The sequence below is a fragment of the Eschrichtius robustus genome, chromosome 8 (genome assembly GCF_028021215.1).
Source record: "Eschrichtius robustus isolate mEscRob2 chromosome 8, mEscRob2.pri, whole genome shotgun sequence".
In the NCBI taxonomy this organism is placed as follows: Eukaryota; Metazoa; Chordata; class Mammalia; order Artiodactyla; family Eschrichtiidae; genus Eschrichtius; species Eschrichtius robustus.
In genome coordinates this window covers 106870794-106897778 of record NC_090831.1, presented here as the reverse complement: position 1 = coordinate 106897778, position 26985 = coordinate 106870794, and the positions used below count along the sequence as shown (strand labels likewise).

Below are 26985 nucleotides of genomic sequence, written 5' to 3'. Positions count from 1 at the left end.
ACGGGATCTTCCCGGACCAGGGATGGAACCCGTGTCCCCTGCATTGGCAGGCAGATTCTTAACCACTGTGCCACCAGGGAAGTCCCAGTAGTAGTTACTTATTATTGCAAAGGAGAAGCAGCAATGTTTGGAAATTTTCTCCATAGTACAGATTCCAAGATTTATATTTTCTTTTGTGAATTGAGAATTGTTATACCATCGATGTTTGATTCGGAAAGAAAAGCATACACTAAAACACAATTCAGTGTGTTTGTGCAAATACTCTGGAGTCAGAGCGTTCTGGGCAATAGAATGAAATACCTTTTTGGGTGTCAGAATTTAGTGGAAAGGGGATTCTAGGCATTTTGTATTTATTTCAGTGTGGCACATTTTTCAGGTTTGTACAATAGTTATTTGATTACGTGTCTGTCTCCTCCATTAGGGTCTGCATACAAATCTTGTCTTAAATCATCTTTGAATTTGCAGTACAGTAGACACTCCACAGATGGTTGAATTGATGCGCCTTGTCCACGGGGGTCCGAAAGGAGTGTATGTAGAGGAATGGAGAAGTCGGAAGGGGTAGGAAAGACCTCGGATCCATTGCCAAGGAGAGGAGAGCTGCACAGGTGTGGGAGCCACGAGGGTCCTAGAGCTTCGGTCCGACGTAAGGAAGTAGAGAACCACTTCTTCCCTTCTCCCGGCCCGGTAGGGTCACTTCCGGGAGGGGGCGGCGAGACAAGAGGAGGCGTGCGGGGAAGGAGGCAGTTTACGCTGCACCAGGCGGAAGTGTGCCGAAGGTTTTGGTGCTGCCACTTCCGGTCCGGGTAAAGGCTGCTGAGGTACGCTGCATGGTCTGTGTCGGGCCGGGACAGCTTTCTGAGGGCAAGTCAGCGGGTCAAGAGGCGAGCATCGGCGTGTAGACTCAGAAGTCTGGAGTCTAGTGGTAAGATCGGAAAAACAACCAGGAACTTGAATACGATCTAACCTCTGTTTCCGAGGGGGTAACTTCCACGGGGAACCCCTCTGCCCTGGTAACGGCCAAAGAGGAGATGGCGCCAGTCAGGGAGCGGCCGTGGCCGACAAAGTGAGGAAGCGCGAAGGCAGAGCAGCCGGAGAAGCCTCGGGAGAAAACACCGGAGCCATCGCTGCCGCCACCACCGCTACCACCATGGAAGGGGCAAAGCCGACATTGCAGCTCGTGTACCAGGCAGTGCAGGCGCTTTACCACGACCCAGATCCCAGCGGAAAGGAGCGCGCCTCGTTTTGGCTTGGGGAGCTGCAGCGTTCGGTGAGGGGCCGAGAGAGGCCATTCTGCGCCGCGGGGCAAGGGCGGGGTGGGACCTCGGCTGGAGCCGGCGCCCGGCCGTTGGCCTCCTGAGGTCCTCCTTGGGGAGGAGCTGCTGCCGCGGGGTGGGGCTGCGAAGCTACATCTACGCGGCTTTTCGGAAACTAGTTGCAGCTGGTCGGTCGCGAAGTGGCCCTTTCCCCACCCCGTAGAATCTGGTTTGTAGGTCCTGTACTTCTCGCTCGTGGCTTCGATCTGGTCCTCTAAGTTTCACCCTTCCTATTACTTGCTTCTTAGGCCTTGCTTTTCCGTTTTGTCTTTCTTCAACCAAATCCAATCCCAGTCTTTCTCTGTCTTCCACTTAAGGATGTTTTATCCGTCTCTCTTCGGTGTCCAGGTGTTACTCCGGCAATTCCTTCCCACTCATAGCCTTACATCTCACTGTTTCTTGCTGCTTTTCTCTCTAGTTTGAGTACATTATTCTCGAAACTTCTCAGATTTCTAGATCCTTATACACGTGAGTTTTCCCCGTGTTTTGGAGTGCAACATAACGTAAAGAAAAAAAATCAGTTCTCGTTTCAGAAAATCTTTGCAGTTCTCATTTTGCTGCATATTGGTTTTCTAACCGTCTCTTTCCCCTGATTTTTAGCTTCTTTATAAGATACGGGTATCGTAGCTGCCTTGATTATTACAGATAATTGTGTCAGCATCCAATGAGGGGGTTAATTGCAACCTATTATACTTATTGTATTTCTGCGTTCTTTGAATCTCGTGTATTATGCTTCCTCCTCTAATTTTCCTACTTACCCTTGCAGTGCTTTAATTCAGTGTGATTATGTGTACTTGGTCATATTGCTGACTTTACCTTTCTTATTTTTGCATTTTATAGCCTAAGTATGTTTTAAAATTTGCTCCCTCCCCTTCCATTTCTTTTTTTAAACTCATAACTAGTACTTAAAGATGCTCTGCCCTTTTGAATCAGCTCCTAGTCTGTGAGTGCATAATAAGTATTTTAAAATTTGCAACTTTGAATATTACACTTAAAAAAAAAAATCGGGAACCCAAGTCCTGGGTGACCTCATGGGAAGGGAAAGGAATAAGACTCACTGTAAGCTACACGAGAAAATCATTCATATGTGGTCTGTCTTAGTGTTTAGTTAGTTTTTGTGATCTGGGGAGCCACACGTCCCTGATCTTAAAGTTTTCAAAGTAAAAATAGGAGAAATGCTACACCATACCAAAAGTCAGCCTTCCCTACTAAACCTGCTTATTGCTGTATGTATTTTAAATCAGTATTTTAGTGTTTACCATGTACCAGCAACTGCTAGGTGTTGGTATATGGAAATGAACCAGACAAAAAAAATCTTTGCTTGGCACAGGATATTTGTGATGTTTAAACGAGTTAATACCTACAAAGAGCTTAACAAAGTTCTTGGAACCTAGAACTCAAAATATGTTAGTAATTGTTATTTAAATATTAGTCACTTAGTTTCCACTAGTCTCTGTTACAGCCTTACATCATCACCATCATCATTATCATCACTATTTACAGTCGGGTCCCAACAGGAACAGATGGCACACTTGAAATAGGCTAATTTGAGGAGAGTTTGTTTTATAAAGGTACTGTTTATAAAGATGTGGATATAATGGGGTGCCACAAAAGATAGTGTAGTACCCTGTAGCCAAACTGTTAACAGCCCTAAACTAGAAGAGGCAAGAGAGAGAGTGGTTACTTCTTGGACTCTCAGGAGAAATATGGAGTTGGCTGCCTTGAGAGGAATTGTAGTTTTCAGTTGAAGGGACATAGCCAGCATGAGGTGATTCTGCAGGGTGGAAGCTGGAGGAATAAATATCTACACCTTATTCTCCTAACTTCCTCCTGGGATTCCCCATTGGGCAAACCTAACCCTAATCTAGGGGACTCAAGAACCTGTTGATCTGTTCCATAGAGGTCAGCATACTGGGGCAGAAAACATGGTAGAGAAGAGTGGAAAAGTGGACCTGGAAAATAGCACAGTCACACATCATCATTTTTAGGCAACTTCAGCATCTGGATTGACAATTCAGCTAACACTTTGGCTTCTTAATTCCTTTACTTTTTTCTAAGCCACCTGGTCACACAGTCACATCTTGGATCTTGTCATTGCTAAAAAGTCACCAACCCCCCCCCAAATCACTAATTCACGCATTGAGCTCTGATCACACAACCAACTGAAATTCTTCTAGTTTGCTGGCTCAGGAATCTCAAGTAATGTCATGTAATAGTTTTTACTTTTTTGAAATCTTACATAATTTTAATTTTATCAAAATTAAGAACTTATTAATTTATTGTTAATTTAGTAATAAAAGTTATTATTGTTAAAATTTTAAAGATTTAAGCCAAACTTTAAAAACTTTCTAAAGTTATAAAATGGGAATAGTTTTACAAGATTTAGGAAGAAAAAGAGCAGTTTCATCGTTTCTCCTATGAAAGATGAGGATTTAGGCTTCCTCCGCTTCCTCACACCCCATCACTCATAGGTATACCTATGGTATACCACATTTTTGGTTAACATAGGTGTACCACATTTCTGGTTAAATCATTACACATTGTGAATCATGAAGTGTGTATACCATGATAATTTCTTTTTTGTGCAACTTTTTTTTTGGTGGTAATCATTACCTTTTTCTTTTTTTCACGTTTGCCTTATTTTCTATATATCTACAGTAATTCATCCCAAACTCTCTGTTAGTAGGTGTAAATATCCTCTTAGTATGTTCACACTGGTAATCCGTTTCCTTTTTTGGTGGAAGGAAACCTCTCCCGAGAGCCCTCCATCTCCCTGCTCCAATCTGGCCCGGCTGTTCTCCAGGTCTCTTGCATAATTATTATCCTGGGATCTCACTGTCCTAGGGAATTCCTTTTTCTTTCTTGTATTGGATGTGCTGAATCCTGGATCCCATGATCTTTTCTTGAATTACTCCCTCATTTGACAGATAATTGAGAGGGGAGCCTTCATCTCTTCTCTCTCATTGTTGGTCTTTTTTCTTGGACTACTTTTACCCTGAGAGTTCTCTAGTCTTCTGCCTGGAGGTTATGAACTAGGCTGCCAGTGGCAGGTAGGAGAATGAACTGGAGGGTGAATCTAACCACTAAGTATGTAGACTTTAGTTTATTTAATCTGTTTTCAGTATGATACTCCTGTCCTTAGGTGAGTCTGTTGTCCAAGAGTCCAGAGTCCCTCTACTTCAGTCTCCCCAAAGTAAACCTTGAGTTTTCTGTGATGGTGGGAGGATAGTATAGTAGCCTGGCCCCTCAGAGTCAGGGAGAAAATCTAGGAAACTAAACTGCTTACACAGATTTTGAAGCCATTCCTTTGTTTTTTGTTCTATCTGTGCATCTGTCTTCAGGTGTACCTCAGTACTTCTAATTCTTGAGCCTTACTGGGATTTTGCAAATGAATTAGTTTGCCTCTTGGCTTCCCCCATTCTTATCCCTTCCCCCTCCCTGCTACCAGGCAAATTTTAGCTTTCTCAGACCTTCTCTGAGAGTTAACACTCACCCAGCAGCTTTCTCCTTTTCACAGTTTTGTTAATATCATTCGTGTTTCCATTTTCTGTCCTTGTGGGTTCCCTGATCCTTGGGGAAAAAAAAAATCTTTTTACTCTGATTTTGGAGGGAATATGAGGGCAAACAGATGTTTCAATCAGTTAAATTGTGTTAAACAGAAGTCTTAGTTCTTGAATTTCATCAAAACCTTATTCCATTGACTGGCCCTTTTTCTTTGTTAGGTCTTGTCTTTTTCCAGGGACTGTCGTTCTCATCCCTTTCTTCAATATACCACCAACCCTTCACCTCTGATTTGGTAGAACTTGAGCATGTGTATCCAATTGCTTCTCCTGTCCGATTTTAGTGCTCTGCATCTTATTTGAATTCTCAGGAACCTTGATCTTTTGGTTATCCTGTGTCTCACTTGTATCCTCAAACTCCCTCTTTACTGGATCCTTCCCATCAGCATTCACACAGCTGTAGTATCTCCCAGAATAAGCAAATGGTTTTTTGTGGGGAGGGGATGCAGCCTTTGTCTGGTTTTATGATTTTTTAATTTTTTTCTTACCTGTGTACTTTTACTATTACTTTTTCCCACTCCTGTCTTCAAATGAAGAAACTAGCCCATCTTTTCAAAGCCTAGCTAGCTTAAATTCTTTCTCCTTAAAGTCTTAACAGATTCTCTTCCGCTGAAAGTCATTTCTGCCCCTGCCTCAACACCGAAAGCACTTTAATTGCATTTATCATTTTTTTAACCTTTTTGAAAATTTGTTTTGTCTCCCCCAATAGACAGTAGGATCCTTTCAGATGTTTATATAATCTGATACCCATAGTTGAAGGAATAAACCATGATTATTAAGAAATGATCAAGATGTCTGACAGTTTCTCTTTTTTTTTTGAACATCTTTATTGGAGTATAATTGCTTTACAAGGGTGTGTTAGTTTCTGCTTTATAACAAAGTGAATCAGCTATACATATACATATATCCCCATATCTCCTCCCTCTTGGGTCTCCCTCCCACCCTCCCTATCCCACCCCTCTAGGTGGACACAAAGCACCGAGCTGATCTCCCTGTGCTATGCGGCTGCTTCCCACTAGCTATCTGTTTTACATTTGGTAGTGTATATATGTCAATGCCACTCTCTCACTTTGTCCCATCTTACCCTTCCCCCTCCCCGTGTCCTCAAGTCCATTCTCTATGTCTGTGTCTTTATTCCTGTCCTGACCCTAGGTTCTTCAGAACCATTTTTTTTTTTTTTTTTTTTTTTTTTAGATTCCATGTATATGTGTTAGCATACGGTATTTGTTTTTCTCTTTCTGACTTACTTCGCTCTGTATGACTGACTCTAGGTCCATCCACCTCACTACAAATAACTCAATTTCGTTTCTTTTTATGGCTGAGTAATATTCCATTGTATATATGTGCCACGTCTTCTTTATCCATTCATCTGCCGACGGACACTTAGGTTGCTTCCATGTCCTGGCTATTGTAAATAGAGCTGCAATGAACATTGTGGTACATGACTGTTTTTGAATTATGGTTTTCTCAGGGTCTATGCCCAGTATTGGGATTGCTGGGTGGTATGGTAGTTCTATTTTTAGTTTTTTAAGGAACCTCCATACTGTTCTCCATACTGGCTGTATCAGTTTACATTCCCACCAACAGTGCAAGAGGGTTCCCTTTTCTCCACACCCTCTCCAGCATTTAATGTTTGTAGATTTTTTGATGATGGCCATTCTGACTGGTGTGAGGTGATACCTCATTGTAGTTTTGATTTGCATTTCTCTAATGATTAGTGATGTTGAGCATTCTTTCATGTGTTTGTTGGCAGTCTGTAGACACACAGTTTCTTAAAAATGTTCCTGAATGCATAGCTGCTTGTAGCACCTCCAGAGGGGCAGTTGGATGACTCAGATTTGTCTTTTTCTATGAATTTCATTTATTTTTGCTGCTTCTCTCTAACATATCCATGGATGATTGAAAATAAACAATATTATTCAGCCTCCTATGATGCTCTGTTTTCAGTCTTTCCAATCTTTTTTTAAAAAGCAGTCTTTATGAGATACGTTTTTATTACCTTCATTTTATGCTTTGAACGACTTGAGTACAGAAAAGGAGAGGAACTTTTTGACACAATAAGCCTTTCTTGAAGTGGTCACTAAGTGACATTTTAAACCAAAAATCTGTTTTAGAATAGTCACAAAACATGCAGTGTAGTAGCATAGTGTTTTAATTTTCAATTTGAAATTGGTAAAGAATTCCCTGGTGGTCCAGTGGTTAGGACTCTGTGCTTTCACTGCAGAGGGCCCCAGGTTCAGTCCCTGGTTGGGAAATTAAGATCCCACAAGCCGCGCACCGTGGCTGGGAAAAAAAAAAGAAAAATCTACTTTAGTTGAAAACAGAAAATGTAGTAACTAAAATTATGCCATATAAAGTAGCATCCAAAACTGTACAGTCCCTAAGAAAATTAACAAAAAAATGAAATTGGTAAGGAACAGAATTTGCCTGGTTTGTTTCAAAACCACTTTGAATAATATACGTTTTGAAAAACTATTATCCTTACTTCCCTCTTCCCCATACTTACTAATCTTAGAGTCTTTTAGTATAGTTATAATGATCCTGGTGACAATAGATTTGGTATAACGGTATAATTTGGACATGGTTCAGCCCATGCTATGAGTTAGCATCTTTTCTCTTTCTCTGGTATTTGTATAAAACAGCCATTTTCTGAAGAATCTACATTCATTAAACTTTTTTTCCACCAAAATTCTTGGAAACAGCCTACAGCCATGGTTTTGTTTTATGGGATAGGCGGATATCACTGATGTCGTCAAAGTGTTTTGAAAGAAAAAATTATTTTGAGACAGATCTTAAAGGAAGCCTATTTAACAGTGGACTACTCTGAATACTTAGTAGTTTCCTTTGTCCGCCTCTAGTAACCAAAATTAGTAGACAATGCAGAAACCAATGGAAGGAAAGACCATCTCTTTACAGGGCTAATTAATTGTGCTACTCATTTGTTCTAAGTTTGTAATTTAGATTATAAGAAGGAGACTACTTTCACAGAGACCATCTGTGGGTTAGAGGTTATCTCAAAAGTTTTGTAGTTCAGTCTGTAAACTGAAAAGGAATGATGAAAAGAAAAAAAAAGCATAAATCAACTGGAATTGATGGCATTGTAGTGTTTGGTTTATCACATATCCTTGAGAATTTTCTTCTTCTAAATATATCAAGAAGGTCATGGGTCATGGAGTATCAGCTTCAGACTTCTTTCCTAGTAATTTTTCTCTTTGGAGTTTCTTGATTCTTTAGCCTAGTTCTAAAACCTAGAGTCTTTGTTTTTGCTCTAGTAATGCAGTCATTGATTTGATTTACCTGAAAATCTAGACATCTTTTAATGTTTCTGCTCTCATCCTCCAGTCAAGTGACTCTTAAAACATAGACATGTTTTTGAAGGGCAAGCCTTCTAGAAAATAGAAAATGTTCGTGTACAACTTCTTTGGGGTCAGTTAGTTCAGTGAACATAGGAATACTGTATACTTTGCATTGCTGGAAAATGGGAGTGTGTAAGTAAATGATGAAAACCAAAGACCTTTCAACTGAATAGTATACCACTCTGGCTATATTGTCTAATATGATTGCCATTACCCGCATGGCTATTGTGGCTGTTTAAATTTAAGTTAATTAAAATGAAGTTAAAATCAATTCCTTAGTTGCACTGCCACATTCCAAGTCTCGGACAGTGCAAATATAGTCATTTCATGTCCTTGCTGTATTGGAGCTTATGAATGAGAATTTGTGATGGTATTTCTGTTGGCATGATAGTCTGTTATCTGGTGGCATTCATCTGTATTTGGATTAGTTTATTTCTCATCTTCCCAGGCCTTGGACCAGAGTCAATAGTTTGAAACAGGATATAAAATGATCTGGATACTGCTACATTTTCTAAGTTGCCATTTTAACCATTTTTAGGCGTACAGTTCAGTGGCATTGAGTACATTCATGTTGTGCAATCATCACCACCACCCATCTCTAGAACTTTTTCGTCTTCCCAAACTAAAACTCTGTACCTGTTAAAGAATAATTCTCCATTCCCTCTTCTCTTCAGCCCCTGGTAACCACCATTCTACTTTTTTTTTCCTCTAGGAATTTGACTACTCCTATTACCTTATGAGTAGAGTGATACAATATTTGTCCTTCTGTGTCTGGCTTATTTCACTTAGCATAATATCTTCAAGGTTCATCATGTAGACTATGTCAGAATTTCATTCCTTTTTAAAAATTATGGTGCAATACACATAGCATAAAATTTACCACTTTAACCATTTTTTTAAAAAAATTTTATTTATATTTACTTTTGGCTGTGTTGGGTCTTCGTTTCTGTGCAAGGGCTTTCTCCAGTTGCGGCGAGCGGGGGCCACTCTTCATCGCGGTGCGCGGGCCTCTCACCGTCGCGGCCTCTCCCGTTGCGGAGCACAGGCTCCAGACGCGCAGGCTCAGTAGTTGTGGCTCACGGGCTTAGTCGCTCCGCGGCATGTGGGATCTTCCCAGACCAGGGCTCGAACCCGTGTCCCCTGCATTGGCAGGCAGATTCTCAACCACTGCGCCACCAGGGAAGCCCCACTTTAACCATTTTTAAGTGTGTAGTTCAGTGGCTTTAAGTACATTCACATTGTTGTGCGACCATCATCACCATGCATCTCCAGAACTTTTTTCATCTTGTAAAAATGAAAATCTGTACCCATTAAACACAGTTAACTAACTCCCCATTTCTCTCTCCCTACAGCCCCTGGCAACCACCATTCTGCTTTTTGTCTCCATGAACTTGACTACTCTAGGTACCTCATATAAGTAGAATCATACAGTATTTGTCCTTTTGTGACTGGCTTTTTTCACTTAACATAATGTCCTCAGGGTTCATCCATGTCGTAGAATGTGTCAGAATTTCATCCCTTTTTAAGGCTGAATAATATTGTATGTACCACATTTTGTTTACCTATTCATCTGTTGATACACACTTGGGTAGCTTCCACGTTTTGGCTATTGTGAATACTGTTATGAGCACAGGTGTACAAATATCTGTTGGAGTCCCTGCTTTCAATTCTTTTGAGTATATCAGCAGAAGGGGAATTGCTGGATCATATGGTAATTCTGTGTTTTTTTTTGAGGAACTGACATACTATTTTCTAGATTTTACAGAATTTTAAGCTCTTGTTTTTTTTTTTTTGTTTTGTTTTGGCTGAGCTATGTGGCATGCGGGATCTTAGTCCCCGACCTGGATCGAATCTGTGCGTCCTACAGTGGAAGCGCAGAGTCTTAACCAATGGACCGCCAGAGAAGTCCCATAAGCTCTGCTGAACTTAAAAACATTTAATTCTTAGAAAGTTGCGCTTGCTCAGATTACCTCTCCTGTGTTTCCCTAGCTTGTACCCTGGTACTGAAATATTACCAGAGAGTGTTGTACTGTTATATAGGTGAAGTTCCAGAGAGAAGCTTTATTTCTCTTTACTGGAAGTTCACAGTACTGCTAATGGGGATAATTTTGTAGTGTTTGGCATGCAGAACCCCTTGAAAGTACCAATTTAATTTTCCTCTTTCTGGTTAGACTTCCCAAAATGAAAATATTATGAAATTTGTATTTTTTTTTTCTTTTGGTAAGAAATTTTCTGTTAACAGAGTTTACATTATATTTTTTACTTTTTTTTTCAAGCCCACAGCACTCTGCAGTTTTTCTCCGTATTAACTGTTCACTTGTATTTTCTGTCTCAGCCATGGTTAATACCATTTATACAGATGGCCCTAAAGCAGAAGAATACACTTAGAACTAGTCTTAAAAAGGTACATGTTTTTACATAAGCACTCAGAGTTTTCTAACACTATAATGCATTTTTTATTAAACCTTAAGCTAGACATCTCATATTTCTATACAATTAAGAAACTTGAATCTTCAGCATTGTGTTAGTGTATGCTTAGTATGTCTGATAGTACTCTCATTCTCCAGGTTTATACGAGTTGTTATAAAAATTGCTCAGATAGGCAGGAATAGAGACCGGTGATTAAAGGAAATCCATTTTCTATATTTTGGCTTTCAGGAAGCCTTCACATGGACTACCCATTTGCTTCAAATGAAATGGTTTCAAGCTTGGCATTTTCTACTTTTAAAGCAGGGCTGCCTAATATAATTAGTAAGGCCCACAGTGAATTGATTATCAAGGAATGCATGCTTCAGTCACTCCAGACCCAAGCTGACCTTATGGATCCAGATTTATTTATCTTTTTTCAGGACCGTTCTTGAGGTTAATATTCACATGCATATGTGGCTGAGGGTTTTTAATATGGATAGGGATTCTTTACAGTTGTTGAGGAAAAATTTTGGCAGAATTTCTTAGTATCATATTATGTGTGAGCAACAGCTACAGATTTGAGCCAAAGTTTATTTGATAGAGGCCATTATGACACAGGATTGTTTGAAAATGCTTGTCCCAGAAATACTGGGATTTCATCAGAAACTCAGGAGACCACAGCGTGCAGTGCTGTAGTCATTTGGTCTTACTGATTCCTTTCATTGAGATCAAGATAGAGTAATGCATATGGGCACTACCATCTTCCAACATTGTCTTGAAGATAAGAGTGTTTGAGTATTTCTCCTGGAATTTGAATAGCCTATGATGTTTTAAAGAATTATTTTTAGCCAGGAATCTCTTTCCTCCCATAAGGGAAGTAATATCTCCCTCTTAATTATCTATTCAGTTATTATGGGGATGGCTGTGAAAATGTAAATTGGCTGAACTTATCTCTATAAATGAGCTTTTTTGCTTCTAGAAAACTTGTTTATGCATACATGGGTAGTCTATGGTTCTGGGAGCTTGCTTGGGGCTTTATGATTATTTTTCACTTACGCTCTGCTTTTGGAGTTGGGAGTTGTTTACTCATCACTGCTGTGGTGAAGGTATTAGCTAAGTTTCATTTCATCATAGTTTCTGTATTTCAGACCATCTTGCAAAACGAATTATTTTGAAAGATAACAATTTTAGGTAGTGATGGTTTTCTTTTGAGATCTATAGCTTATATTTTTCCTAATATCCATTCGTATCATTTTCTCTCCTCGCTGTTTAAGAAAACCATCAGAAAGTAACTTGTGACAGACCTAGCAATTTATCTTAAATTTGTAAAATTTTCATAAAGGATTAGATACAAAAACTTAAGATAGTTGACTGACAAAAAATTCCTTTCTCTTTTTCAGGTTAATAAAGACTAGTTTGTTCTTTACCTGTCTCATGAAAATGACTTTTTCTTGATTTGGGAAATTCTGATTTTCTAGCTCTGTACCATATTGGTACAAGGCATGTGTCTATAATGTTGCAGTGTCTGATTGACTGTTTTTTAGGGGTTCTTTTTACTGTGCTCTTGCCTGGTCTGCCCCTCCTTCCAGTATACTATAAATCTTTATTTAATAGATGTATTATTCACTAATTGAAACGTTTTTTAAAAGTACAGCAGTCTTACACATTTATTCTTACTTATCAAATTTCATTGAAATATTTGTATTTCCAGAACCTAATTTTCTATTTGCCAGAGCTCTTCTGTTTTCAGTGAAGTATTTTTAGGTAATGCTGCTTAATTTGAGGAGTTTTTGTGTAGGATTAACTAGCAGCTCTAGTCTGCTTCTGATTCTTGGCAGCTGATGAATCCTTAGGCCCCCTATCTGGGTGTGTACTTGCAATGTTAAGGGTCTGCTCAGTGATTTCCGTTGATTAGGCAGTTTTAGAACTGTTAGTGTAGAAGTGAGTCTTGGAGCAGTCGTGACCGTTAAAGAAAAAAGGGCAAGTACTTTTAGGATCTGCTGTGAAGTATAATGAAAGACTTAGAGCATGTTAGTGAAAGGATTGCTAGGCCATAGCCTGCTTCATATTCATCACATAGTCATGGAAATATCTTTTGAAAAGACTGATATAAAGGCCTGTTCTGCTACTGCTTTGTGAAATGGAAGATTGGAATTAGTTGCTTAAATGGAAAATGTTCTCTTGTTGCAGCCTCTTTGAAATGTGCTGCTAGTGGGAGCTGCAGCTTCCTCCTGCTGACTCTGAGCCCCAGGCTTCGGTTGAGATGGTCCTTTCAGAAATGTGGAGCTTAGTCCAAGCCTGGATTTCAGTGGGTAGCACCTGGCATCTGTGGCTAGAAAGTCCTATGAAGTGTAAGTGCTTTATTCTCTCCTTGTAAAGAATCCCTTTTCCTTTCTTCTTTCTGCAGCTTAGCAGAGGGGAAGAACAGTGAGCAATGTACTGTAGTATCTGAGGTATCAGGATTTGGTTGCATTTTCTTAATGATTCAGTGATCAAAACAGGATTACTTGTTTTCTGGATGCCAACAATTCTTAAACCCTCCTGGAATTCAAAATAAAGGGACAAATTATGACCCCTTAATATATAGTACTGGCAGTATCATCCTGGGTAATTTTTCACTGACAGTTTACTTAGTAGACTGTGATATTCAAGTTTCCCAGGTTTCTTTAGAGGTCAGTTTTGTATTTCGTTCTTGTTCCAAAAGACAAATATTTGAAAAGAGAGGCACAGTTGACCAGTGGGTGAGGCAGCGTCAAGATAAATAAGGATGCTTGAAATGAGAAGACAGTTCTTTTTTCACTTCTGTTCTACTTGACACATTTACGCAAGGAGCAGTATGGGAATTTTCCTAAGACCGATTCCTCATAGAATTGTCCTAGGAAATACATATAGCTACCATCTATATTTTAGTTTAGTTAAAAAACAGAAAACTATGATAACATAATGAGTGTTAGAAGATGCAAAGTTTATATTTGGTTTAGTTGCCTGGGGTTAACTGCTATTCTCCTTTTTTTCTATTTCAGAAATACTGGTAATATTTTAAAGTAAGGTCATTCCAGAAAAGACTCCCATTTGGGGGAGACTTTAAGCTTCCCTTCACTGAAATTTTTCTGAGATTCTTAAATCTTCCGATTTTGGCTAGGAAAATATTGAGCTTCTTCTCATTGCTAAAGCAAAATATATATTTAAAACAAAACAGAACCAAGGCTCCAACTGGGTAAGTAAGGCAAGCAAAGTTCTACAAATGAGGACTCTGAATGAAAAAGGTCCTTTCAGGGCCTTTGTTTTCTTTATCTGTAAACTGGTTTGCTTGTTTTCTCTTGCCCTTTCTCTCTCTAAACATTGTGGATTCTGTTCTTATAGCTTAGTCCCAATCCAGTAAGTATCTCAGCTACCTAGTAAAAGAATGGGCTTCATGTTTGGGAAAACAAAGAGGTGTTATAGATTTATGAGATGATAGTATCTTGTCATTTTGCTTCATATTTAATAATTTAACATATATTTGTTTAAATGGCTCTATGGCCAGGAGATTTTGAGAGAGGCAGAAATAATTAAGGTTGTTCTTTACTTTTAAAGAGCTTACAGTCTTTTGAAAAAGATGAACAAAAGCCCAAATAATTACAATATAAAGTTCTACAATTGAGCTGTTACAGTCAAGGGTACCTTGGTAGTAAGGAAAAAGGATTACTCCTCCAATATTTTCTCTTTATTTCTGGCTTTCAGGAGTTTGAATATGATGTGTTTAGCATTTGTTTGTTTGTTTGGGGGGGGTGGGGGACAGTAATATTCTCTGTTGCCCTTGTCTACTGTAGTCTTTAGCAGTTCCAGTGTCCAGTGTTCTCATTGGTGGGGCTTTCTCAGTGATTCTGTCCTCCCCTGTGGCATTCATGCTCTGCCTTGCATCTGGCAGATCTTGTGCAGGATAAATTTTTTTTGCCCTTCCTTCAGTGGTAGGAGACCTCTGTGGTGTTATTGTTATAGTATCATGGGCTCAAGACGGTTTTATGCCCTGTCCTGTAGGGGTAGAGGTTTTTTTCTTTTACCCTTACTGCAACAGCAATGGGTCTCACTTAACCTATAAGCCTTGAGGGTAACATGATTTGCTGCCCCTCCCATACCAGTTAAGGCTTTTGTTCAGTAGGGGAGAAGGGTCTAGTCAGAGCTTTTTGTGTCCTTTCTGCTATTGTGGCTACTCCTGTCCTCCAAGACTGTACCACCAAAGAGGTTTTCTCTGGTCTCCTGCCCTACCCCCATTCTTTCTCCTGAGTATTTGGTGGAGGTGTGTGGATAAGAGCCTGTAGGTGGTTGTGAATTCCCTTTGTGTCCAAGAGTCCCATGGGTTTTATATGTTCATACTAGCCCACACATATGCAATTTTTTAAATCAATTTGTTAATAATTTTAATTGAATTTTTATTACCTGGTCGTCTGGTGCCCCATATCTCTTTTCTTTGTTCTGCCACAGGTGAGCCAACGCTTGGTGAGGTCTCTTTAAATTTCAGTCTACTTGGTTGTCCTGGGACCTCAGCTTTCTGATGCATTTAAGAAAAGTTACTTTGTAGTTTATTTGCTTTTGTTTATTAACTCCAAAGCAATGTTCTTTTCCACTTTCTGCATCTTAGGAGAATGTGAAATTCCTCTCAGGTGTATAGATTCATTTATTTTAAACCCTACAAGATACTGTTGCTTTATATAGTCAGTGTTCACAGAGATTTACTTACATACTTAGCCTTTCCATTACTCTTCATTCCTTCCTGATTTCCATGTTTCTATCCAGAATTATTTTCATTCTGCTTGAAGAACACCCTTTAGTATTTTCTTCTTTGTTCTATTGGTAATGAACTCTCTCCTTTTATTTTTTTTCTTTTGGTCCCAAAGTGTCTTAATTTTGTTGCATTTTGGAAGGATTTTTTGCTGGGTATAAGTAACCAATTGGCAATTATTTTCTTCCAGTACTTTGAAGATATTTGATTCCCATTTTTTATTTTGGCAAGTCAGCTATCAGTCTAATTGTTCCTTTAAAGGTATTACATGTTTTTTCCTCTGGCCTTTAAGATTTTCCTTTTTGTCTTTAGCAGTTTTTTAGCAGTGTTATTTGATGTGCTTAGGTCTGGTTTTTCTATCCTTAGGGTTTACAGAGTTTCTTAAACTGTGGCTTGGTGTCTTATCAGTTTGGAAATTCCTCAGCCATTATGTTTAAATAGTGCCCCATTTTTTTCTTTTCCTTCTGAGATTTCAGTCATGTTTGTTAGACTTTTTCACTATGTCCCATGTGTCACTTGCATTCTTCCTATTCTTTACCTTCTATTCTTTTCTTTTGCTTCTTTTTTTGAGTTTGTGCTTCAGGTCTTATTTTCTATTGACCTATTCTCTAGCATAGTAATCTTTTCTTCAGTTGTCTGATTTGCTATTCAAGCCTTCCATTTGGGTCTTAATTTCAGTTACTGTATTTTTCAGTTCTAGAATTTCCCTTTGATTCTTTTTTTTAGATTCCATTTCTTAATGCAAATTCCAATTCGTCTTCTAATTTCTTGAATACGTTAATCAGCTATTTAATTTTTCCCAACTGTTTATTTTGAAAAATTCATAACTTGAAAGAATTGTATAGTGAACACTGATTCATGGTAAGTCCTTCTCAAATTGCCTGTTCCATTTGCTTTCTCTCTTTTTTCTTTCTTACTCTCCCTTTTGGAACCATTTGGAAGTAAATTGCAGATTTTATAATGCTGTACCCCTAAACATTTTGACGTATATAGCTCGTAAGAACAAGACATTCTACTAAACTAAAACCATTGTCACATTAAAGAAATTTAACATTAATATACAATAATATTATCTAATACACAGTCCATATTCAAATTTCCCAGTTGTTTCAGTTACAGATTTCTAGCTTTTAAAAAAATTTTCTTTCCCTAATCCAGGATCCAATCAAGGATAATGCATTGCTTTTAGGTGTTATGTCACTTTAGTTTCCTGGGGTATTTTTTTTTTTCCTTTTATGATAGTGACATTAAAAAACAAATCCAGGCCCATTTTGTCTTTGTTTTTAATATGACCCACTCACTATTTTGCTTTGTTTGGTTGTTTCCTCATGATTGTATTCAACTTAAACAGTTTTTGGAAGAATACTACATGAACGCAAAATTGTTGTTTTCAGTGAATCACATCAAGAGTCACTTAAAATCTGTTTGTCCCATTATTGGTGATGTTAAGTTTTATCATTTTGGTTGAGACATCACAGTTATTTTAGTCCTCATCTGATAATTCCGTTATCTAGATAGGTTATTTTCTATTGTCTGTTTCCACCCCCAACCCTCCCTTTTTTGCTTTCGTTTGATAAATACTGGATATATTGTTTATGAAAAGTTGAAGAGATAATAAATGATGTTTTTCCCCTGAGGTAATTTCTTTTGCTTCTGGCAGGTCTTTATGATAGGACCAGATTCCTTTAGTCTGAAGGGATTGAGCAGATTCTAAACTGTGTGTTTCTTTTTTGAAAAGAACATCATGACAGAACATGACAGAACAGAACATGACATCAAATTTACCATTCTAATAACTATCTTAAAGTGTACAACTCAGTGAGAGTAAGTATATTCATGTTGTTTTATGACCACCAACACAAGCAATCTCCAGAATTTTTTTATCTTCTACAAATAAAACTTTGTACCCATTAAATGATAACGCTGCCCATTCTCCCTCCCATCAACCCTTGGCAACCAAAATTCTAACTTTGTCTCTATGAATTTGACTACTGCAGGTACCTCATGTAAGTGGAATCATATAATATTTGTCCTTTTGTGTCAGGCTTATTTTACTAAGCATAATGTCCTCAAAGTTCATCCATGTTATGGCATGTAATGGTACTTCCTTCCTTTTTAAGGCTGAATAATAGTCCATTGTATGTATAGGCCACATTTTGTTTATCCATTCTTCTGTCAATGAACATTTGAGTTGTTTTCAACTTTTGGTTATTGTGAAATATGCTGCTATGAACATTGGTGTATAAATATCTGAGTCCCTGCTTTTGATTGTTTTGGCTATATACCCAAAAGGGGAATTGCTGCATTATGTGGTAATTTTATTTTTAATTTTTTGAGGAACTTCCATACTCTTTTCCATATTGGCTGCACTATTTTACATTCCCACTAGCAATGTGCATTGTTACAATTTCTCTACATCCTCATCAACACTTGGTTTTTTTTGTTTTGTTTTATTTTTTGTTTTGTTTGTTTTGGCCACGTTGCAGCCTGTGGGATCTTAGTTCCCTGACCAGGAATCAAACCCGTGCCCCCTGCAGTGGAAGTGTGGAGTCTCAACTGCTGGACTGCCAGGGAAGTCCCTGCCTATTTTTTTTTAATTATTTTATTTATTTTATTTTATGCTGCATTGGGTCTTCATTGCTACACACAGGCTTTCTCTAGCTGCAGTGAGCGGGGGCTGCTCTTCATTGTGGTGCGTGGGCTTCTCACTGTGGTGGCATCTCTTGTTGTGGAGCATGGGTTCTAGGTGTGAGGGCTTCAGTAGTTGTGACACACGGGCTCAGTAGTTGTGGCTTGCGGGCTCTAGAGCGCAGGTTGAGTAGTTGTGGTGCACGGGCTTAGTTGTTCCGTGGCATGTGTGATCTTCCCAGGCCAGGGCTCGGACCCATGGCCCCTGCGTCAGCAGGTGGATTCTTAACCACTGCGCCACCAGGGAAGTACCTCTGCCTATTTTTAAATTGGGTTGTTTGGTTTTGTTGTTGTTGTTGTGTTGTAGGAGTTCTTTATATATTCTGAATATTAACCCCTTATCAGATACGTCATTTGCAAATATTTTCTCCCATTCTGTGGGTTGCCTTCTCATACTGATTATATCTTTTAATGATGAATAGAAGTTTAAAATTTTGATGTAGTCCAATTTATGTGTTTTTACTTTTGTTGCTTGTGGGTTTTTTTTTTGTTTTTTGTTTTGGCCTTGCTCCGTGGCATGCAGGATCTCAGTTCCCTGACTAGGGATCGAACCCCGTGCCCTATGCATTGGAAGCACAGAGTCCTAACTACTGAACCGCCAGGGAATTCCCTGTTGGTTGTGCTTTTGATCCAGGAAATCATTGCCAAATTTAATGCACATATAGCTTTTCCCCCATGAGTTTTATAGTTTTAGGTCTTACATTTAAGTTTTGATCCATTTTGAGTTAATTTTTGTATATGATGTCCTGTTCTTGTTGAAAATCATTTGACCATATATGCACGGATTCATTTCTGGGCTCTCTATTCTGTTGCAGTGGTCTTGTGTCTGTCTTTATGCCAGTACTAAACTTTTTTTTTTTTGGTGGCAAAAACACAAAATATGAAATTCAGCCTCCCAACAGTTTGCAAGTATACAGTGCAATATTTTGCAAGCATACAGTGCAATATTGTTGACCACATGCATGTTGTGTAGCGGATCCCCCTGAATCCCCCACATCCTACATGACTGAAACTCTGCATCCACTGAACAACTCTCCACCTCCTCCTCCTCCTAGCCCCTGAGTTTGACGACTTTAGATAGCTCATATATAAATGGAATCATGCAGCATTTGCCGTTTTATGACAGACGTATTTTACTTGGCACAATACCCTCAAGGTTCATCTATGCCTTGGCAGCACATGACAGGATTTTTAAGACTAAGTGATAATCCATTAAGACTGAATAGATACTCCCTTCCATGTATATATCACATTTTCTTTATCCATTCATCCATTGATGGACATTTAGTTTGCTTCCACCTCTTGGCTTTTGTGAATAATGCTGCAATGAACATGGGTGTGCAAATATCTTTTTGAGATGTTATTTTCAATTCTTTTGGGTATATATCCAGAAGTGGAGTTGCTGGATCACATGGTAGTTACGTTTTTAATTTTTTGATGAACCTCCATACTGTTTTCCATAGTGTCTGCACTATTTTATATTACCATCAACAGTGCATAAGAGTTCCAGTATCTCCACATCCTCACCAACACTTATTTTCTGGTTTCTTTTGATAGTGGCCGTCTTAACAGGTATGAAGTGATATCTGATTGTGCTTTTGATTTACATTTCCCTGATGACTAGTCATGTTAGCATCTTTTTATGCTTGTTGGCCATGTTTATACTGTCTTTAGAGAAATGTTTTTTTCAAGCCCTTTGCCCAGTTTAAAATTGGGTTGTTGGTTTTTATGTTGTTGAGCTGTAGAAATTCTTTCTATATTCTGGATATTAACTCCTTGTCAGATGTATGGTTTGCAAATATTTTCTCCCATTCCATAAATTGCTTTCTCACTCTGGATTTTGTTTTGCGCAGAAGTTTTTAGAATTTGGTGTAGTCCCATTTGTTTTATTTTTGCTTTTGTTTCTTGTGGTTTTGGTGTCATATCCATGAAGTCATCATCAAATCCAGTGTCATGATATTTCTTGTCCCCCGTGCTTTCTTCTTGGAGTTATAGTTTCAGGTGTTCCATTTAGGTCTTTAATCCATTGTGAGCTAATTTTTGTATATGGTGTAAAATGAGAGTCCACTTCTTTCTTTTGTCTATGGATATCCCTTTTCCCAACAGTATTCATTGAAGAGACTCTCCCTTCCCCATCTTGTAGTTTTCTCATCCTTGTTGAAGATGATTTGTCTATATTTTCGAGGGTTTATTTATTGGTGCTCTGTTTTTTTCCCATTGGTCTATATATCTGTCTTTATGCCAGTACCATACTCTTTTGATTGCTGTGGTTTCATAATAAATTTTGAAATCAGGAAATATGAGACCTCCAATTTTGTTCTTTTTCAAGATTGTCTTAGTTGTTTGGGACCCCTTGAGATTCCTTATGAATTTTTCGATGGATTTTTCTCTTTCTGCAAAAAAAAGCCCTTAGGATTTTGATAGGGATTGCACTGAATCTGTAGAGCACTTTGGATAGTATTAACAACTGTAGTAAGTCTTCTAATCCTTGAACCTAGGATGTCTTTTCATTTATTAGTGTCTTCTTTAATTTCTTTCATAAGTATTTTGTAGTTTTCAGTGTACAGCTTGCTTTATTCCTGAGTATTTTGTTCTTTTTGGAAGCTGTTGTATATGCAGTTGTTTTCTTAATTTCGTTTTCAGATCGTTCATTGTCGGTATATAAAAACAACTGATTTGGGGGTGTTGACTTTGTATTTTGCAACTTTGATGAATTCGTTTATTAGTTCTAACAGGTTTTGGGGAATCTTGAGGTTTATCTACATATAAGATCATGTCATATGTGACCAGTCATCATTTTACCTTTTCCTGTCCAATTGGGATGCCTTTTATTTGTTTTTCTTACCTAATTGCTCTGGCTAGAACTTCTAGTACTATGCTGAATAGAAGTGGCAAAAGTGGGCATCTTTGTCTTGTTCCTGATCTTATAGAGTTTTGAAAAGTTTTCAGTCTTTGAACATTGAATATGATGTTCATTGTGGGGTTTTCATATGTAGTCTTTACTACGTTGAGACAGTTTCCTTCTTTACCTAGTTTGTTGAGTGTCTTTATCATGAAAGAGTGATAGCTTTTGTCTAATGCTTTTCTGCATCAATTGAGATATTTATGTGGTTTTCCCCCCTTTATTCTGTTAATGTGGTGCATTACATTGTTTGATTTTTGTATGTTGAGCCACCCTTGCATTTCAGGAATAAATCCCACTTGGTCATGGTGTGTAATTCTTTAATATACTGTTGAATTCAGTTTGCTACTATTTTTTTGAAGTTTTTTTTGCCATTAGTATTCATAAGGGATATTGGTCTGTAGGGTTTTTTTTTTTCCTTGTAGTATCTTTGTCTGCCTTTGGTATCAGGGTAATCCTGGCCTCATAGAATGAATTTGGAAATGTTTCCTCCTCCTTTTCAATTTTTGGATGAATTTGAGAAGGATTGGTGTTAATTCTTCTTTAAATGTTTGGTAGAATTCACCAGTAAAGCCATCTGATCCTGGGCGTTTCTTTGTTGGGAAGTTTTTGATTACTGATTCAGTCTGTTCACTAAGTATAGTAATCTAGTCTATTCACATTTTCTGTTTCTTCTCGATTCAGTCTTGGTACATTGTATGTTTCTAGGAATTTGTCCATTTCATCTGGATTATCCAGTTTGTTGGTGTACAGTTCATAGTATTTCCTGTAATCTTTTTTATTTCTGTAAAGTTAGTAGTAATGTCCCCATCTTCGTTTCATTTCTTTTTGCTTGGTTAAAATCTAGATAAAGGTTTGTCAATTTTGTTGATCTTTTTGAAGAATCAAATCATGGTTTTTCTGTGTTCTATTTTATTTATCTTTGCTCTAATCTTTATTATTTGCTTCCCTATGCTAGCTTTGGGCTTAGTTTTTTCTTTTTTTCTAGTTCCTTAAGGTATAAAGTTAGGTTGTTGATTTGAGATAATTTTTCTTTTTTTAATTTAAGTGTATATGTATAGCTATAAATTTCCCTCTTAGCACTGTTTCACCGCATCTTACAAGTTTTGGTATGTTGTATTTCCATTTTCATTTGTCTTAAAATATTTTCTCATTTCCCTTCTTTGACCCATTGGTTGTTTAAGAATTGATATTTAATTTTTACATATTTGTGAATTTTCCAGTTTTCCTTCTGTTAATTTCTAGTTGCATTTCATTTTTGATTGGAAAACATACTTTCTGTGATTTCAGTCTTTCTGCATTTATTAAGACTTATTTTGTGGCCTAACATCTGGTCTATCCTGGAGAAGTTTCAGCCTTTTTGAGGTACATTTCCTGTTTCCTGCACTGGGTCCCAGCTGAAAATCTGGACTATTTTCCAGGCCCCCTCTTCCTTGGTGGGCTCTGAATTCTACTTTTCATCTCCACAGTCTTGTGTGACTGCCCAAATCTCTTCAGCTTTTTAGCCTCTTGTCTTCTACTTCCAAACAAGCAAATGCCTGTGGGGAAAGGTGGAGCCACATATTAGACTGAACTCTCTGGAATCTGTGGCCTCATGTTCTAGACGTCTTGGTAGTTCTGATGTCTTCAAACAAGTTCTTTTTGATATTTAATCAATTTTTTTCTACTTTTTTTTTGGCTGGAAAATTGGTGTTCAGCCAGCTAGTGTGGTAAAAACAAAGTTGAAACACTTGATGAATGCTATGAACGCTAAGGCTTCAGGTATAAAACTAATTCCTGTATGTTAAAAAGCTTCACTATGCTTTCCAAAAAAAAAAAAAGTGTAATTTAAATTTTTACAAAAAGGATTTTATGATATCATCTGCATCTTTGTTTTTTAAATGTATATCTTGGAGATACTTCCATATTAGGACTACAAATCTATATTTATTTTTAAAGACAGTTCCAAAGGACATGTTAAAAAATATTCAAACATCATCAAAGGTGCTTGAAAAAGAAATCTTCTTTGCATCCCTACGCCCAGGTTAACAGTTCCGCAGAAGGAAATATTTTTTTTGTTTTGTTTTGACTTTTGGTTCTGCCCTTCATTTTTGAGATCTTTACTTTTAAGGAGATAGAAATGTTTGTCAGAAATACAGATAATAAGAATAATATAATTGGTATTTTTTTGCTAGTTTCTGCCATTCAAATTAAAGCACAACATGACACTGTACAATCAATGAACTTTTTCACAAGGGTTCTGACCTGGTGGGTTGACAGTTAGATTTCACTAGGGAGAAAGACTTCATACTAGTTTAATTTAATAGGCAATATTGAGTTTTGTTCTATTTTGTTTTTTAAACACAGATACAGAAAAACCACACAAAACAAATGTGTAACTTGGTGAATTAAGGTAGGTCTTTGAGTGTCTTTTAATCTGCAGGTTCTTTCTCTCCCTGTTGTGTTGAGGAATCTGGGCCTTTTGACCTGTTGAGTTTCCTACAGTCTTGATTTTGTTGATTACATAGTTAGGATGCAGTTCTGCTTTCCTCTTTATTTCCTGCAAATGGCCTGCTAGATCCAGAGGCTTAATGAGATGCAGATTTGATCCTCTTGTCTTTGTGGTGATGAATTTGAGGAAATTTTTGAGCAAGGCTCTGTGAATGATTCTGCTCCAAAAGGCATCCATTTGGTGGATGGGTGGTCTGGAGGTTCTAAGATGGCTTCACTTACATGCCTGACACTCTGGTAGGAATGGCTGGAAGGCTTGACTTAACTGGGCTCCACTTGCTTTCTGTGTAGTGTTAGGTCTCTTTACATTGTCTCTCCAGCAAAGTCTCCATGTTGTCTCTCCACTAGAGTAGTCAGAGTTCTTAATGGTAAGTGTTAAAGAATTTGTGGACATATATTAAAACCACCACAGTAACCAATGAATATTTTGGGGAGATAGTTTGTTGTATTTTATCATTTATCCATGAATCTTGCTTGTAGCAGTTATTTCTGGTGTGTTCTAATGGTGGTGATTTTCTGTTTCCCTCATTCCTTCCACATTCATTAACTAACATTGTTCTGTTAAAAAAGATGTCTTATATCCTGCAAATAACCTTTCCCCAGTTATTTATTCAGTTGTTATTCACATCAGTATGGACTCATGGATATTGTTTTGTTTTTGAATTATAATCCAATACTGTCATAATTTGTTACTCCCAGGTTTTCTAGTTTAGGCCACTGGGAGCTTTTTCATTTGGCTCCTATGTCCTTTGGACTTTAGGCTAGTTTTTATTTATTTATTTATAATTTTTATTTATTTATTATTTTTGGCTGTGTTGGGTCTTCATTGCTGCACACGGGCTTTCTCTAATTGTCGTGAGCGGGGTCTACTCATGGTTGCAGTGCGCGGGCTTCTCATTGTGGTGGCTTCTCTTGTTGCGGAGCATGGGCTCTAGGTGCGCGGGCTTCAGTAGTTGTGGCTCGTGGGCTCTAGAGCACAGGCTCAGTAGCTGTGGCGCACAGGCTTAGTTGCTCCGCGGCATGTGGGATCTTTCTGGACCAGGGCTGGAACCCATGTCCCCGGCATTGGCAGGTGGATTCTTAACCACTGTGCCACCAGGGAAGCTCCTAGGCTAGTTTTTAAAATGTTTTTCTGGCCTACTTTCTTTGTAAGCATGCTATTCTGCTCATTATCCGCACCCGCACCCACCCCCAGTTGCTATATATATGGCATTTGAGCTCAATGGCTTATTTCTTGTGAAATTAGTTTTTTGAACTTTTGGAAGGAGGCATAGTTAAGGATAGTATTTCCAACTTCATAGAGCTTCCTTTTCTGTTGTTTTCAGATAGTATTTACAGATATGGTGGTTTGATTTCTAAGATTTCCGAGCTTTGTTATTACCTTCTCCTTTTTTTCCTTTGTCTCTGTTGTACTTGTCCTGTATAGTATTGACTCTTTTCACAGCAGTTTCTCCTGAGTTTGGGGCCCTGCTCTGGCTTTTCAGTTTTAAGAATGCATAGAGGCTAGATTGTTCCATCTCCTTAGACCTTACATAGGCCTCTTTAACTCATTTGCTTTTGGATTGGGCAAAACCTTTTCTGTTTTCAACTACAGTCTTCAGATTGGTTCCCTGTGCTTTCTAGTGAATACCTGTTGACTCTTTTTTGGTGTCCTCTGCTCTTAGACCCATTAGATACCCTATTGTTTCCCTCTGCTTCTGCCTTTTACTGAAGTTGAAACAGGTCTTACAGATGTCACTGGCTTGTCCCCATCCACTTATATTTTGGGGTTCCTAGAGATAATTAGATAATACCTAGTTTTGTTGTAAATGTCTGTAGTGCTTTGGTTTTGCTCTTTAATTGCTCTGTTTTTATGAGGACATTTATGGTGATTCCAAGGCTGCTTATTTGCTACTATTTTTTAAAATATCAACTTGAGGGTGGTATATTTTGATGGCATATTAAATCGTAGATGTGCTTGGGTTACTGGTTAGATAATGAATGGCTAAAAACTGTGGCTTGGAAGATTTTTTGTGACAGTATGCTGGGGTAAAAAGTACAAAAAATTAATAAATACATTTTATCTAGAAGGAAGTTAATGTTTCATGCTTGTTTTTTCACCAACTTATTACTTGATTAAAGCTAAGTTTTATGTCAATAGACATGTCATTGTGAGTTTTAGAGTCTCTTTTCAGTTTACTTTGGGAACTCATACAGGCCATTTCCTTGACTTGCCATTTATCTTTGGAAAGATCTTGAAGAATCATTGTGTATTACTTGTGAAGTGCTCTATCTTCATAAGAAATTGAGTAGGTAAATCTATGTGATCTTTCTTTACAGTTGGCTCTGTTCCTGAATTGGGATTGAAAACGATTTTCAGTCCATTATTAACAGCCCATTTTAGCCTGCTCCCACTCCCATGAAGAGGCAGTTTGGTATAGAATTGGATTAGAATTTATCACTTGTTGATTAGTTGCCTACTTTATACTGCATGAGTTTGTTCCGAAAGTTATCTTTCAAAATAAGGCTTTGTTTTATAACTGTGACTAGCTGTTAGAGACCAAATTCTATGCTTTTGTTCTATTTATTATTTCCATAGATGCTCCTGTGGAAATGATTTTAGTAGCATATACAGCACTGTGCCAAATATAAAAACATTAGAAAATAATTGAAGTATGTGAAATAGTTTTTGTACTGTTTTAGTCAGGAACTAAAGATTGAAATGTAGGCCTATTAAGACCAATATGAAATATATTCTCCTATTTATAGATATATTAAAATAGCTTCCAGACTCAATTCTTAGAGTGAACAAAAGCTTACTTATTTTAAGTGGAAAAGAGAAGAAACATCCAACCTATAGATTAGGGTTGGAAGCTATACAGTGACATTTTAGTTTTAGTAGAAACTTTTGGGACATTCTTTATACTCTCCCCCCTACACAATTAATAATTCTAGTCAGCAAGATTAGATCTATTTATTCAGTTGATAACTCTCATGCCTTCCTACAATCAGAAGATTTTAGGTAATACTTTTGTTGAGCATGGCCTATAAATATATACCGTAGTTTGAAGTTTTGGCTGAATTAGTGGGCAATTTAGCTTGTCAGATTTTTCTTTCATTATACTTTGGTCTAAATAAGTTTGTATATGTATTGAGGTTGTATGGCATAAACGTTGTTTAGAAAAGTAGTTTTTAAGACTTTTTTTTTTGTCTGATCTACTTTCAGGTTCATGCATGGGAGATTTCAGACCAATTGTTACAGATCCGGCAAGATGTGGAATCCTGCTATTTTGCTGCACAGACCATGAAAATGAAGATTCAGACCTCATTTTATGAGCTCCCCACAGACTCTCATGCCTCTTTACGGGACTCATTACTAACCCATATCCAGAACTTGAAAGACTTGTCACCTGTCATTGTAACTCAGGTAAATCCTATGCTTCTCATCAGGAAAATTTGTAAGACCATTTGGATTTATCAAGTTAATTTTGATTGACATTGCCTGCTAGCGCATGTGAAGTGATGT

At 37.8% G+C, this 26985-nt stretch overlaps 1 protein-coding gene across 2 annotated transcripts in view; it reads left to right on the top strand.

The window, feature by feature from the left end:
• Positions 1-783: 783 nt before the first annotated feature.
• Positions 784-26985, top strand: part of TNPO3 (transportin 3) — an 86189-nt gene continuing 59987 nt past the window's right edge. Inside the window, exons 1-4 of one of the 2 annotated variants that reach the window (XM_068549417.1) lie at positions 1150-1267; positions 12829-12989; positions 13662-13855; positions 26686-26886. In XM_068549417.1, coding sequence (XP_068405518.1) covers positions 26764-26886 — 123 coding nt within the window. In that variant the 5' untranslated portion in view covers positions 1150-1267; positions 12829-12989; positions 13662-13855; positions 26686-26763. Of the gene's footprint in view, positions 1268-12828; positions 12990-13661; positions 13856-26685; positions 26887-26985 lie in introns of both variants that reach the window. The other variant, XM_068549416.1, reaches the window with a different exon arrangement.